General features: G+C 40.8%; 1 protein-coding gene across 4 annotated transcripts in view; it reads left to right on the top strand.

The window, feature by feature from the left end:
• The window catches only part of FAM13A (family with sequence similarity 13 member A), a 139,266-nt gene that overhangs the window by 71,323 nt on the left and 52,294 nt on the right, over positions 1 to 15,649 (top strand). For all 4 annotated transcript variants that reach the window (XM_063310395.1, XM_063310396.1, XM_063310397.1 and 1 more), the window contains one exon: positions 5,350 to 5,391. In XM_063310395.1, the coding sequence (XP_063166465.1) occupies positions 5,350 to 5,391 (42 nt within the window). The remainder of the gene's footprint in view (positions 1 to 5,349; positions 5,392 to 15,649) is intronic.

Consider the following 15,649-nt stretch of genomic DNA (forward strand, 5'->3'; position numbering starts at 1 on the left):
ATAATATGTGCTGATCTTGAAGCACCTAAAATCGCCTGCACAACTGCATTCTGGACCAGCTGTAGCTTCTGGATACTCTTCAAGGGTAGCCCCATGTACAGCACATTACAGTAATCTATATGGGAGATGACGAGGGCATGAGTGACCGTCCAAGGGCCTCTCGCTCCAGGAAGGGGCGTAACTGGTGCACAACACAAAGTTGCGCTAAGGCCTTCTGGCCACAACTGCCACCTGCTCTTCCAGCAGGAGTCATGAGTCCAAGAGGGCCCCCAAGTTACACACCGGCTCTGTCTGGGGTAGTGCAACCCCATGCAGAACCAAAGGTGGCAAATTCCTAGGAGCCGAGGGGCTAACCCACAGCCACTCTGTCTTAACAGGGTTCAGCTGAAGCCTGTTGTTCCCATTCCAGACCCCAACAGCCCCCAGGCACCTGGAAAGGGCAGTCATAGCATCACTTACTTCCCCCAGGATGGAGATGTATAATTGAGTATCATCAGCATATTGATGATACCTCATCCCGTGGAGGCGGATGATCTCAGCCAGTGGTTTCATGTAGATGTTAAAAAGGAGAGATGTCATGAGTAAGGATGGCGAGCAGGGGGCTCCCACCCAGACTGTCAAGCGCATGCGTAGCACTGAGGAACTGTTCAGCCATTCAAAGAGACACAGATCGGGACCGCCTTAACCTTTGGGGGTTATATGGCTGGGTTTTCCCACGCTTCCTCAGTTTGTTAGGATTCTTGTTAAGTACTACTAAGAAATATTAGAGACCAAGTCATTGTCTCAGTGTGTTTCCTGGTAATCAGGACAAGAGGAGAGAATACGGATCCCTGCAGCACCCCACAAAGAAGGGGCCATGGGCCCGATCTCTCCTTCCCTATTAACACCAACTGGGACCGGCCCTGGAGGAAGGAGGTGAACCAGCGCAAAAGTACGCCGCCCACCCCCAACTCCCTGAGCTGCCCCCAAAGGATACCATGGTTGATGGTATCGAAAGCCACTGAGAGATCAAGGAGAGCAAGGATGGATGCACTGCCTCCATCCCACTCCCGCCCGCCAGAGATCATCCGTAAGATATACATGAAGCCACTGGGAAGGTTAACTGGCAGTTCAGAGTGCACTACCATTAGTGCTGACATAAATCAACTTAATATTGCTCAATTGGAGATACTGTTGAAGTATGTTGGGAAGAAACAGGCTAACGTTGAACCCAAGCAAGATGTACATCTTGGTACCCTTGGTACCCTTCAGTGTTGTATCTTGAATGGGTAGCCCTACTAAACCAATTGGGAATCATTCTGGGCTCATAGCTACTGCTAGATTGTAGGCTTGTAGCGAGGAAGGCTTTTGCCCAGTTTTAGCTGGTGCATAAGTTGCAACTTATCCTGGAGCAGGAGGTTCCACCTCAGTGACTTGTGGCCCCATCACCACATGGGTAGACTTCTGCAATGACTTTACATGGACCTGCCTTTGAAGATCTTTCAGAAACTACAGTTGGTGCAAAAAGCAATTGTTGATTGTTGACTGGCTTTTGACACTATGATACATTATACCTATCTTGCTCATTGATTACCAAGAGATTTCCAGGTACAGTTCATAGTGCTATTTTTTACTTTTAAGGGTGGATATGACTTGGCATTAAGGTAGTTGCAGGACAACCTCTCCAGCCAGTGTTGATCTGTCCAAGGCAGTGTTTCTCAACCTTGGCAGCTTGAAGATGTGTGGACTTCAACTCCCAGAATTCCCCAGCCAGCATGTCCACACGTCTTCAAGCTGCCATGGTTGAGAAACACTGGTCCAAGGAAATCCTCCTGGGAGAAGCTGCTGCTGGTGCCCCGTTTTTGTGAGTTGGGGAACTGAGGCAAGATAGTGTTTTTAAATCATGCTACCTATGCTTTGGGACAGCCTTTCTCTAAAAGTTAGCACAACTCAGTTTGAGCTCTTCTGCAAAGTTCACCATTATTATTATTGTTGCTGTTGATGCTACTGTCGTTGGCTTTGATTTTATGAGTTGTTTGGGGGATTTGGGTGAAATCAGGGTTGTGGTTTAAATTTACAGTTTACGAATTTAATTGTAAATGTGTTTATTTTTCTTACCGTGGATGTTTTATTGTGCTTTTCTTTACCATTGACATTTCATGATACTTTATTTTGTTGTAACACATTAAAAGTCAGAAAGATTCTGTTGCATACAAATTTAATAAATAACAAATGATGGCCTCTGCAGTCCAGGGACCTTAATCTTAACTTAAGAATCTGAGGATGGGCCCGAGAGTGTTTCATCTAAAACATGTGGTGTATCCTTGAGATATGATAATATCTCTGCAAGTCTTTTGTCTCTAGACTGAAAAATGGGGGTGGGAGGAGCTTTCATAGGCCATAATTGGAAAGTATTTTGAAGGTTAAATCAAGTCCCTGTTATGAGCAGAACACTTTCATTTTTGTTCAGCTAAAGTCCTCTGATATCCTAAACTAATTCAGAAAATGATTCCTAAGTCTTTCTGGAAAAGCCCAGGCATTACTGTCTGTTTACAAAAAGGGTTTGGCTTGCCAAGCGTATCCAAATGATAAGGGGAAAATAAGATCAACAAACAAAGTTTGCCTTCAGGTTAAGCTAAAATCAGCACACTTACTTTTAAACTGGTATGGCAGTACAGTTCAAGCCTACAGGGAAAAACAGCATAGAGCCTGTTGATACCTTAAAAGACCTAGGGGATAGCTTGTGTCTGTTCTGGTGCGCAGATAATGTTTAGAAATGACTTCCACGTGCAACGGAATGGACTATGCTACTTCAGCTTGCTAGGAGGTGATCTTAGTTTTAAAAGTTTTGCCTTAAGAATTGATGCAAATAGGAAAGCAGGACAGCTTTCTGATTTTGTTCATCTGGGGAGTATCAAAAATGGTAATTCTTCTATCTGCAAGCAGATGTGGCCATTCTGCATGCAGAAATTTGGACAATTCATGGCCATTTGGCATTAGTGTTTATTACTTTTATTTATTACTTCCTCCCCCCCATCTTCCTGGAAATCATTTTTCTCTAGGGTACTTTTATCTAAGGTCAAAGTAGAAGGGCATTAAATATAGCACAGCAACTCCAAACATTGATTGTATTTTCAGTACCCAAATATTTGATCAGAATGTCATGGCACATAGTGTTTTTACCTTCTCGAAAGTTTACCAGTATGTGATTCTGGTAGCAGATCCCTTTTTAAACCTTGGTCTTGGTGAGGAGGCTTTGAACTTTCTGCTGTCCAAAGACCTTTGTAGACTATACTGATTATAAATCTTTATAGTTAGGGCAATATTTAATTGTTCCAGAGGCTCACAACCTTAGAGGAGTATTTTTTGGAGGAAATGAGTGGGAATTTCCTTGCTGTAGCACTAGGGAAACGAAATGTCAACCAGAGAGGTGAAATATTCTGAACTATATAACAAGTGCTGGAAGCATTCCCTTAACTTGAAGACCAATATAGGTATGATTTGGATCCTTGTAGCGGTAACAACAAACCTGAGCCATGTGGCTTGAAAAGATTTTGCACCACACAGTGGTATTACACTTAGCTCACTGATAGAGCTCTTTCTATGAGCTTTGTTCCAGACTCAGCACCTTCAGCTATCAAAAAGAAAAATCTTCCTTGAAACATCTCCATCCTTTTTCTGTTGCTGGCCATATGCTGAAAACTGCCTTCCAGAAGACCTGTGAACAGCTGCTTCTCTTACACCGTTCAAATTGTTCCTTAAAACTCACTTTTTCTTAGCAGGTGTTAGGATCATTTTCACAGTTCTGTCAGAAGATTCAGTCAGCTTGTTAACAAGCCATTTATGTAGCAGGACTATCGGTGGTTTCAGCAGGTTTTTGCCAATTGATGGTGTGGGTACTGATGATAAGGTATTCTTGTGGCTAATCATTGAGTATTAAATCAACTGGCAAAAATTGCAAGAAGCTTTTTTTGCTGTCAGCGGTAGGAATTTACAGGTATTGATTGCCCAAACATCCTTGTATCAGTAGAAGGCTACTGATACAGTAGAAGTCATCCCCAGCAATGGAAACAGCCCATCCTAGAATGTCTGTATTTCTTTTTTACTTCTAACGGGTTGGTATAGGATGTGGAGATGGGAGAAAAAAATATAGCAGCTCTCTCTTAGAAGTGATTTCAGTTGCTGGAGCAGAGATAGAAGGAAAATCATACCTGATTGTAGTCAGCAGCTGAATAATAGCATTTTAAGCTCAATGGTTTCGTTGTGTGGTAGCATTTATACTTTTCTTTGCCATGGGATTGCGATTTTTAAGGGATGGATTGATGGAAGAAAGTTATTGTCATCATTCAGAGGTTGTTGCGTTTTTTTGCACCCTATAATGCTAAATAGACTTCCGATTAGCCAATTTCTTCAAACAGCAGAGTGAGTTACTGTAACATGTAGTGAATGTGCCCTGTTATAAAAACAGTGTGACTTGAAAATAACAGTTCTTGTCTGTATATTTAGAAACGCTGTATTCCTCTGTTCTTATGGAAAGGTGAAGCTGAACAAGAGTATAATGTTGATTCATCTCACCATCTTGCAGAGCCATGGTGGTATTTCACATTAGTTTACTCGATGGCACATAATCAATGACTTGGTGATATTTAAAATGTTCCATCATTGTTTAACTTGTGAAAGTTTTAGAGGATTGATTATTCGTTGTGTTCTTGTTATTCCCAGTCTGCTTTCTGTTCAAACCCTGGAAAGATGGTAGCTGAGTGGGTAGGTACAGTAAAGGTTGGGTCAGAGTGTTGCCTTAAGGTAAAGTAGACATCAGAATGGCGGAAATGGTGTGAACACTGCCTCATTTGCCTTGAAAAGTAAATGACACAGAATGCAGAAGATGAATGTTCAAATAAGTTACACTCCACTCTAGATCCAAACAGGCATGATCTTACCCAGGCAGTTTTTCCCCTATGAAAGGAGAGTGGTCTAAACTTTAGGACTGCATTATCCACTTTAGTCCCTAAACCTACTACCCCAAATCTTAGGTACTCTGTTTCCAGATTTACTGTCCCGTTGCTGTAGACATAGCGTCTAAAGTCTTACACGGTCGCCATGGCTCTTGATAATTCAGCAGTTTATCTCATTCTGCTTTAATGAGAATTCACAAATTACTTGAAATTTTGTAACCTTAAAGAAGACAACTTAATATTTAATTTGCTCCTCTCTCTTACAAGCTGTTGGCTTTCATACCACCGATAAGCACACAGTCTTCTTTGGGCTTTCATCCTTTCCTCTGATCTGGTTGGTGTTGTATGAAGTAGCTTGCAAAAAAGGAATAGAAATGTACATGCAAATGACAAATATATCTTACTTTGTTTTTAGTTCCCAAGAGGATGAAAGGCCTATATCACCATTCTATCTGAGGTATTTATATCTGTTTGTTTATTTATATTCTGTTTGGGGGTTGATTCATAAGAAAAAGCTGCAAAATACAGTTAGTAGCCATTTGCAAAGCTTTTGCCTAGAAACATTTCCTTCTTAGACAATGACTTAAGAGAATTTATAGATCTAGAACAGATAACTAATACATATCTATATACAACATGTAGACTGCATTTACACTGCAGTAAGCCATGGTTTCCTTCACAATGGTTTATTGATTAGACCACAATCGGCAAGGTTGATGCTGTTTGTTGTTACTGTTATCTTGTAGGACTTTGTAAGGATCCCTTGTTTAAATTTAGCTTTTTTTTTCCTTTCCTTTCCTTTCCTTTCCTTTCCTTTCCTTTCCTTTCCTTTCCTTTCCTTTCCTTTCCTTTCCTTTTCCCTTCTCAGTATTTCAGAATAGAAATCTGTAGCTTTGGACCAGATTGCCAAGAGGGATAATTTTGGCAGGAAGAATGGATGAGGGCTGGCCAGTGGTTGGTACTTCACCCCTTAAATGCTCTTGTGATGAGAAGCAGATGTTCTGATTTAAGTGACTTCTGCCCTTTGCTTTTCTATCCCCATTGCAGAAATTAAAGAAGAACTGGCTTGGTTCATTTGTGTCCGTAGCTGTTTTGCTTAGAGCTACCATATCTCGGTTGCAAAAATCCAGATGACCATTAGATGGCAGCAAAAAGCTAGTTTGCTGTGTTGCTTTCCCTGCCATCTGGGGGTTGTGCAGATGTTTGCAGCCCAGATAGGCCCTAGTTTTGCTAGATGGTTATTTATTTTCCATTTCCTTCCCCCCCCCATTGTTTTATGAGCTTCCTGACGCCCAAATTCAACTCACTGTAGACTTATTTGTGTGATATAACAACAGAGCAATGAATGTAAATACATGGAGGATGTGGACTGCAACTCATGCAGTACACAAAGTACAGTGATTGAGAGCAGACAGTTATGTAACATATTGGGTGGATGCAGAATAGACTTGTCCAGATTCCAAGGATCTCACAATGTCTGATGCTTGCCAATTAGCAGGAACATTGTGTTTATCTCCCCCCTACTTTCCTTGTAAAATCTGTGCTGCAAATGTTGCAGAGTTTTTGAGGAGCACAGTAGCTTGACTGTGTTCCTGATGAACTCCCTTGTTCCCCACCCAAAACAGGCTGAGTAAACAAACCTGTGCAATATTGAGTTCGGTACTTCTGTGAACTTGCCTTGCTTGGAATTTCTTTTAGATTTAGATTCGCTTGTAGTTTTCTCCATCCTTGTTTAGGTGGTATGGGTCTCACCAGACAGGAACTTCTCTGCTAATTAAGTTATGGAGCCAAATTTAAGGGCTTGAAAAGATTTGAGCTGTGGCTTAATACTTTTAGCTTTTCACAGCTCTGCAGATTTTCTCCCTCAACTTCATCTCTTCCTCTTCTTTCTAACTGCTCAGGTTGGCCATATCTGGTTCCTTATGGAAGTAAACCTGTTTGAAGCCTTCTTCCTAGTCAACTGTTTGGCCTCTTGCAGTCTTCCCCAGCAGAACCCTTCCAGATGTTTGGACTGTAACTCTATGCTGTTGGCTATGTTCAAATGGGATGACGGTAGTCCAGCACATTAGGGAATGCTGGCCTACTTCTTTTCCAGGTCCCTGGTTAGTTTGTCACTTTATGAGAAACATTTGCCCAATGAGAGGCAGTTAATAAGAAAGCCACTAAGAGCAAATAGGTGGTCAGTGAAGTTTTGGTGAAAAGATGGTATTTGGGTTAGATCAGTCCTAGAGATCAATCCTCCTAGATTTTCCCAGCAGTGCTTGGGAATGCTTCCTTCATACCAGTGTTTTTGAGAAGGACGTTATAGTCCATCTCAAAATTGCCAAAGGCAGTCTTTACAGAAACATTTGATATGGGCATGCTGTGTAAGATAAGTGAGCCCATTACAGATAAGCATATATAACAAATAGCATTTTCAGTAGGCAGTATTTTAGCACATGGTTGTTTATGTTAAGCATCACTTAAAAATGCTTTAAATGCTTTTCTGGACACTCATATAAAGTAGCAAAATACATGCTTTTTCGATGTGGATATGATAATATCATAGGGTATATAGTTCTGTACACCTATCATGGTAACTTTAAAGAAAAAATATTATTGGGTACCATTAGCCACCATGGTAAAACTGTGACAGGAAGTTCATTTCTCCCTCATAAAAAATGTTGCAGCAATACAGAACTGTGACTTTCTTTACTTTGTTTCTACTATTAATTCTATTAGTTGTAACATTTGGGAAGGTGTACTACTTTTACCTAATAGAGTGATTAAAAATAAAACCTCCCTGAGTCCCTCTGGTGGGAGGAGATGGGCAGTGACAAATTTGATAAATAAATAAAATAAAATAAGTGAGTAACAGAAATTACACCACCACAAAGGATCTTATGAACGTCCACTTAGTTGTTATTGACACTAAAATTACACATTTTAAGGACTGAAGAATACTGTTAAGGATACTAGTGCAGTCAGAAGACAGTGGGATATGGACACAGCAAAATTGAATGTCTCCTTACAACATGGAAAATCGATTATAATTCCTTATAGCTGACAATGGAAGAATGGTGATTTATTTGTGTTCGGAGCTGTCTTCCCGAAGCACCTTCAATATTTGTGTATGTAGAATGTTTTGTGCCATGCCTTTCACTTGATAAAGTGAATATTGTTGGCACCACATTCATTAGGTAAACACAGCATATTTCAAAACAGATGATGAATGTCAAGTGTCAAGTAGATTATGAATGTAATGTAGGCAGAGTCCAGGTGAGATATTTTGCTTGCCCAGGTAAAATGATCGGTTGGACTGAAGAAAAGTTGTATTTGGTGTTGGACTTTACATACATGTTTTGTGGAGATTTTGGACGGTATGAGACAAGCAGAATTTGGCAGCAGGACTCAGAAGGTTAATTTTTATTAAACCATCCAGTGCCAGAGGAATTGTCCAAGTAACACAGAGGAAAGTCCTTTGATGCAACCATTTCTTGTTTATGAACAAAAAATGCTGGCTAGATCACAGCAAAGTATCCAGTCAGAAATTCACAAGCAGGACATGATTTCAGTAACACCCTTCACCACATGTTCTTCTCCAAGTGGTGGTATCCAGACACATGCTGTCTCCAATCCAAGCAGTAATAGATAGTACAGTAATACTGAATAGTAGTCATTAATGCTCTTATTCTCCATGAATTTGTTCAATCCTCTCAGAAAGCCCACCAGATAGAAGGCTATCACTGTGGCAATACTTTTGACAGCAAATATCAGATGTGTTTCTCTGAGGGCCCCAGTGAAAAGCTTATTTATTTATTATGCAATTTATACATCATCCTTCAAAGCTGGCAAAGACTTGGTGGAAAATCTCCCTCCAGTACCTTTACCATGACTAGGTAGAAGGATCCAAAAGAAAAAAGTGAAAAAGGATGGTCTGTTACAGGTCCCTCAATACATCAAGTCATTACAGTACTCTGTTTCAATTGTTAGGAACATCTTCAAAGTTGAATCTTGTTTCTTGTTTTGCATTGTGTATATTTTACTGTTTGAAAAGTAACCCACCCTGGAACTACATCAGAAAGGTAGTGTGTCAATTAAATAAGACACTTCTAATGTGAGCCCTAGGCTTATTTCATGTTCAAAACAAACACATCATTGTTGTAATTTTTAAATGGAACTTTTTTCAGAAGGAGAGGTTTTAGATTGGAGAAATGGTGTAAGAGAAAAACAGTAAAGGCCTGAGATATTTTGCTGCGTGAAGCTGCTCCTACACCCATTTATAGAACATTACATAACAAAAGACATCTGGACTGACCATTGAATCTTCTGAGACCTTGGCAGTGACACAACAGCCTGTACTGATTCCAGAGGCCACCTGAGGCCTCCCATCATCTGCTGCCTAAGTTGACCACCTCCCTCTGCCTGAGCCTAAAGATAGGGCCAATCCCGTATTTAAACTTTTCTCTCCTTGCCATTTACTTGAAATCTACACTCCACCAGTTTCTTTACCTGTCAGTTCCATCTTGGAGAGAGATGTTTTCTCCCTTTATGGACTTTTTGCGTAAAACAGAAAGAAATGAACTCACGATCTATGGTTTTGACAATTAGATAGGATAGATTATAGAAAGAAGAGAGTCACAATGTAACTTTAGAGAAAGAGGTAAATCTACAATTGTTCTTACAACTGCTGTTAAAAAGATTGGAAGCAACTTCTTTGTATCCTTTTTCTTTCTTTTCTATTTTTCTTCTACTTTTTTCTTTTTTTTCCTTTTGCACTTCAGCTTTCTCTTTTATTTCTTCCTTTTCCTTTTTTCCTTCTTTTATTTTAGTTTGTATTAATTTTTACTCTTGTTTTTAAAACTTTCAATAAAATTATATTAGGAAAAAAGAAATGTTTTCTGGGACAATATGAAGTACAGAAAGGGCAGATGAGAAAGAGTTAATTGTGTGTATCTTTATGTGCGTCTGGTGCTTTGAATATTTGTTTTCAAAGTAGATAATTTTTAAAAACCTGGTGGTTATATTCATGACTGCCAGCAGAGTGGGTCTTTTTTGTATGCATGTATGGGGAAATACCGTTGGCTTCTTAAAATAGCATGGACTGACATCATGTAGACTGAAATATTGTTTATGGTTTTCTGTATGAGAAATGCCATCCCCTTCATATGTAGTACAGGGAGAGCAATGTCTATGATATATGGGCCACATTTATGTTAAAACAAACAGCCAGACACCAGTGCCCATTTAAAGATCCAACCATAAAAAGAAAAATGTTTATGAGTTGGGTACGTTAGTCATATTTTACAAGAACTATGGGGAAGGTAATGGCAACCCACCCCAGTATTCTTGCCGTGAAAACTAAATGGATCAGTACAACCAGAGATAAGTCGGTATACCATTGGAAGATGAGACCCCCAGGTCGGAAGATGGTCAAAGTGCTACTGGGGAGGAACAGAGGATGAGTTCAACTAGCCCCAGATGTGATGACGCAGCTAGCTCAAAGCCGAAAGGACGGCTAGCGGCCGACGGTGCTGGTGGTGAACGGCGAATCCGATGTTCTAAGGATCAACACACCATTGGAACCTGGAATGTAAGATCTATGAGCCAGGGCAAATTGGATGTAGTTATTGGTGAGATGTCAAGATTAAAGATAGACATTCTGGGCGTCAGTGAACTGAAATGGACTGGAATGGGCCACTTCACATCAAATGACCACCAGATCTACTACTGTGGACAAGAGGACCACAGAAGAAATGGAGTAGCCTTCATAATTAATAGTAAAGTGGCTAAAGCAGTGCTTGGATACAACCCCAAAAACGACAGAATGATCTCAATTCGAATTCAGGGCAAGCCATCTAACATCACAGTGATCCAAATATACGCCCCAACCACAAATGCTGAAGAAGCTGAAGTAGAGCAGTTCTATGAGAATCTGCAGCACCTACTGCACAACACGCCTAAAAGAGATGTTATTTTCATCACGGGAGACTGGAATGCTAAGGTGGGCAGTCAAATGACACCTCGAATTACAAGTAAGTATGGACTGGGAGAACAAAATGAAGCAGGACATAGGCTGATAGAATTTTGCCAAGACAATTCACTCTGCATAACAAACACTCTCTTCCAACAACCTAAGAGACGGCTTTATACATGGACTTCACCAGATGGACAACACCGAAATCAGATTGACTACATCCTTTGCAGCCAAAGGTGGCGGACATCTGTACAGTCGGTAAAAACAAGGCCTGGAGCTGACTGTAGTTCAGATCACGAACTTCTTCTTGCACAATTTAGGATCAGACTAAAGAGATTAGGGAAGACCCACAGATCAGCTAGATATGAGCTCACTAATATTCCTAAGGAATATGCAGTGGAGGTGAAGAATAGATTTAAGGGACTGGACTTAGTAGATAGGGTCCCGGAAGAACTCTGGACAGAAGTTGGCAGCATTGTTCAGGAGGCAGCAACAAAATCATCCCAAAGAAAGAGAAAACCAAGAAGGCAAAATGGCTGTCTGCTGAGACACTAGAAGTAGCCCAAGAAAGAAGGAAAGCAAAAGGCAACAGCGATAGGGGGAGATATGCCCAATTACATGCAAAATTCCAGAGGTTAGCCAGAAGAGATAAGGAATTATTTTTAAACAAGCAATGCGCGGAAGTGGAAGAAGACAATAGAATAGGAAGGACAAGAGACCTCTTCCAGAAAATTAGAAACATCGGAGGTAAATTCCAGGCAAAAATGGGTATGATCAAAAACAAAGATGGCAAGGACCTAACAGAAGAAGAAGAGATCAAGAAAAGGTGGCAAGAATATACAGAAGACCTGTATAGGAAGGATAACAATATCGGGGATCGCTTTGACGGTGTGGTCAGTGAGCTAGAGCCAGACATCCTGAAGAGTGAGGTTGAGTGGGCCTTAAGAAGCATTGCTAATAACAAGGCAGCAGGAGACGACGGCATCCCAGCTGAACTGTTCAAAATCTTGCAAGATGATGCTGTCAAGGTAATGCATGCTATATGCCAGCAAATTTGGAAAACACAAGAATGGCCATCAGATTGGAAAAAATCAACTTATATCCCCATACCAAAAAAGGGAAACACTAAAGAATGTTCAAACTATCGAACAGTGGCACTCATTTCACATGCCAGTAAGGTAATGCTCAAGATCCTGCAAGGTAGACTTCAGGAGTTCATGGAGCGAGAATTGCCAGATGTATAAGCTGGGTTTAGAAAAGGCAGAGGAACTAGAGACCAAATTGCCAATATCCACTGGATAATGGAAAAAGCCAGGGAGTTTCAGAAAAACATCTATTTCTGTTTTATTGACTATTCTAAAGCCTTTGACTGTGTGGACCATAACAAATTGTGGCAAGTTCTTAGTGGTATGGGGATACCAAGTCATCTTGTATGCCTCCTGAAGAATCTGTATAACGACCAAGTAGCAACAGTAAGAACAGACCACGGAACAACGGACTGGTTTAAGATTGGGAAAGGAGTACGGCAGGGCTGTATACTCTCACCCTACCTATTCAACTTGTATGCAGAACACATCATGCGACAAGCTGGGCTTGAGGAATCCAAGGCTGGAGTTAAAATCTCTGGAAGAAACATTAACAATCTCAGATATGCAGATGATACCACTTTGATGGTTGAAAGCGAAGAGGAACTGAGGAGCCTTATGATGAAGGTGAAAGAAGAAAGTGCAAAAGCTGGTTTGCAGCTAAACCTCAAAAAAACCAAGATTATGGCAACCAGCTTGATTGATAACTAGCAAATAGAGGGAGAAAATGTAGAAGCAGTGAAAGACTTTGTATTCCTAGGTGCGAAGATTACTGCAGATGCTGACTGCAGTCAGGAAATCAGAAGACGCTTAATCCTTGGGAGAAGAGCAATGACCAATCTCGATAAAATAGTTAAGAGCAGAGACATCACACTGACAACAAAGGTCCACATAGTTAAAGCAATGGTGTTTCCCGTAGTAACATATGGCTGCGAGAGCTGGACCATAAGGAAGGCTGAGCGAAGGAAGATCGATGCTTTTGAACTGTGGTGTTGGAGGAAAATTCTGAGAGTGCCTTGGACTGCAAGAAGATCAAACCAGTCCATCCTCCAGGAAATAAAGCCAGACTGCTTACTTGAGGGAATGATATTAAAGGCAAAACTGAAATACTTTGGCCACATAATGAGAAGACAGGACACCCTGGAGAAGATGCTGATGCTAGGGAGAGTGGAAGGCAAAAGGAAGAGGGGCCAACCAAGGGCAAGATGGATGGATGATATTCTAGAGGTGACGGACTCGTCCCTGGGGGAGCTGGGGGTGTTGACGACCGACAGGAAGCTCTGGCGTGGGCTGGTCCATGAAGTCATGAAGAGTCGGAAGCGACTAAACGAATAAACAACAATTGTGAAAACTGAAATGGTTGCATTAATATTATCCATAAGTTAAGAATGAGTTTCATTAAAACTAAACATAGGAATGAGACTTGGGCAAGCCACATATCCGAAGCTAGTAAGGTAGAGGATACTGTTCACTTGCTTGATTTTTTTCCCCCCACTGCTTTCTTTTCTGCAAATTTTTCACAACTGGAAAAGTGTGACTCCCTGCCATGCTTCCTGTTTACCAGTAGCTGTTAAATGTGGAATTCCAGAATTTCTCTTTCATAATCATGAAAGTCACTGAGGTATGCAACGATACGTCTCTGCAGGTAATCTAATGAAAACAGCTTGCAGAAATCTTTTATTTATTTTTATAGCCCAGTTTTGGAAAATAGCTCAAACAGCCTATTCCTTTTGCCTTGTTGGGTACCATTGTGTCATGCTCAAAAGAATATGGCAGTAAAAATTCCTGAGCATTCTTCCTGCTCTGCAGTTGCCTAGTTTCAATGAAAATTCACACCTTTCACTTTTACTTGTAGGTGTTGCATACAATCCTAAATGATTGGGAGGGATGTTCAAAAGTAAATCTTTACACTTCCTGTTTGGATTAGCTTTCCTGATAACAAAAGTAGCAGCTTTTGCAAACAAGCTCCCGCAGTGGCCACCATGTATCACTGCTGTAGGGACGCATCTTTATCTTGGGCTTATTTGACAACCATATCTGTGTGCTGTCAAAAAGTCTCCCCTACGGATTTCAGTACGGTACAGATTTAACAGTTGGCCTTTAAGAAAGAGTTGTTTCTTGATCATTTGCTGATCAAACATGTCTCCACACTAGTTCTGGAGATGATATATTGGTTATCTATATATATCTCATTGTATACATAATATCATATTCTATGTATATCATAGAATGTTTCTTCTAGTGTCATGTATTCTAAAAGAGAGCCTATAAAAACCTTTGTGCTTATACATAATATGTATGTATGTTTGTATGTATGTATGTATGTACGTACCAGATTTTTGCTGCTTTTTTAGTATGGACCTAATGGCAAATGTGGCTTTCCCTCTGCATGAAGCATGAAATTACATTTGTATATCTGTACATGAGAGCCAGTTTGGTGTAGTGGTTAAGGCACCAGGCTAGAAACCAGGAGACCAGGAGTTCTAGTTCCGCCTTGGGCACAAAGCTAGTTGGGTGAGCTTGGCCCAGTCACTTTCTCTCAGCCCTAGAAAGCAGGTAATGGCAAACCACTTCCGAAAAACCTTGCCAAGAAAACTGCAGGGACTTGGCCAGGCCGTCTCTGAGAATCAGACATGACTGAACGGATTTAAAAAAAAATGTGTACATGTGGCTGTGCATGAGCACCAATTTCTGTTCCTGAGCCACAGTTCATTATCACCTCTATAGAGTTTGTAGCGCATTGCAGTATGAGAGTACATGGCCAAAGATGCCAGATTAACTCTTTGGCATTTGTATTTAAAAGGTGTAAGTGACAGGTGAAGAGAAAAACCTTTTGTTGCACTGAAGCTGGCAAGCCACTCTCAGTTGGCTAGATGGGGAACCATCTGGCTGGTCTGAGGCAGCTTCCTCCCTTCATGTGTGTATATGGGTATGTCTTTCTTCCTCATAGCTATGGCACTCTTGAAGGAAGCATATCCTCTATGAAAGCAATCCTAGAAGCATCATCTGAAGATGATGGAAGCCTTGTCTACTTGAGCAATCCTTCTAGCTTCTTGGGCAGCATTTTTTTAGTCCCCATAAGTCAGGCCTCCATCACAGTTGAGACGTACCTCTCTGTTAAATCTTAGGGACTGGGTATATTGATACAAAAAGAGGCAGTGTCTGAGGCATCCTTTGGGGTTTTTAATAACCTTACCAAGCAGTGGTAACCAGTTCAGCTATTGAAAGAGAGGTGTGTTACTGCATTTGGGGTCAGGTGGGATATCCAAAGACTCTTCAGAGTTAGCCCCCCATATAGCACATTTCATTAATCTGGTTTAGATGTAACATGGGTTTGTATATATTGGCTGTACTTCTGTAAGGTTCTTGGCCCATCCTGATGCTACTCTGATCAACTGAGATATAAACGAATTGTGGAAATTAGTGGCTTAGCCCATTTTTAGTAATTAGTTTAATAAGTAAAATAAATTAGTTGTCCATACTAAAGAGCACTGCATCCCTGTTCAGCCACTGTTGGGTTATTAGTTTACCCAACTTTAGAAAAAAATGACCCATCTCTTGTGCTTACCATCCTACTTACCTAAAACAAAAGTATGCCTGCTGGACAGAGCAGGATATGCATATTGCTAGAAAGTATTAACAAGAATTCAGAACCTGTTAAAAATGTATGTTTA

This window comes from Candoia aspera, chromosome 8 (assembly GCF_035149785.1).
Source record: "Candoia aspera isolate rCanAsp1 chromosome 8, rCanAsp1.hap2, whole genome shotgun sequence".
NCBI lineage: Eukaryota > Metazoa > Chordata > Lepidosauria > Squamata > Boidae > Candoia > Candoia aspera.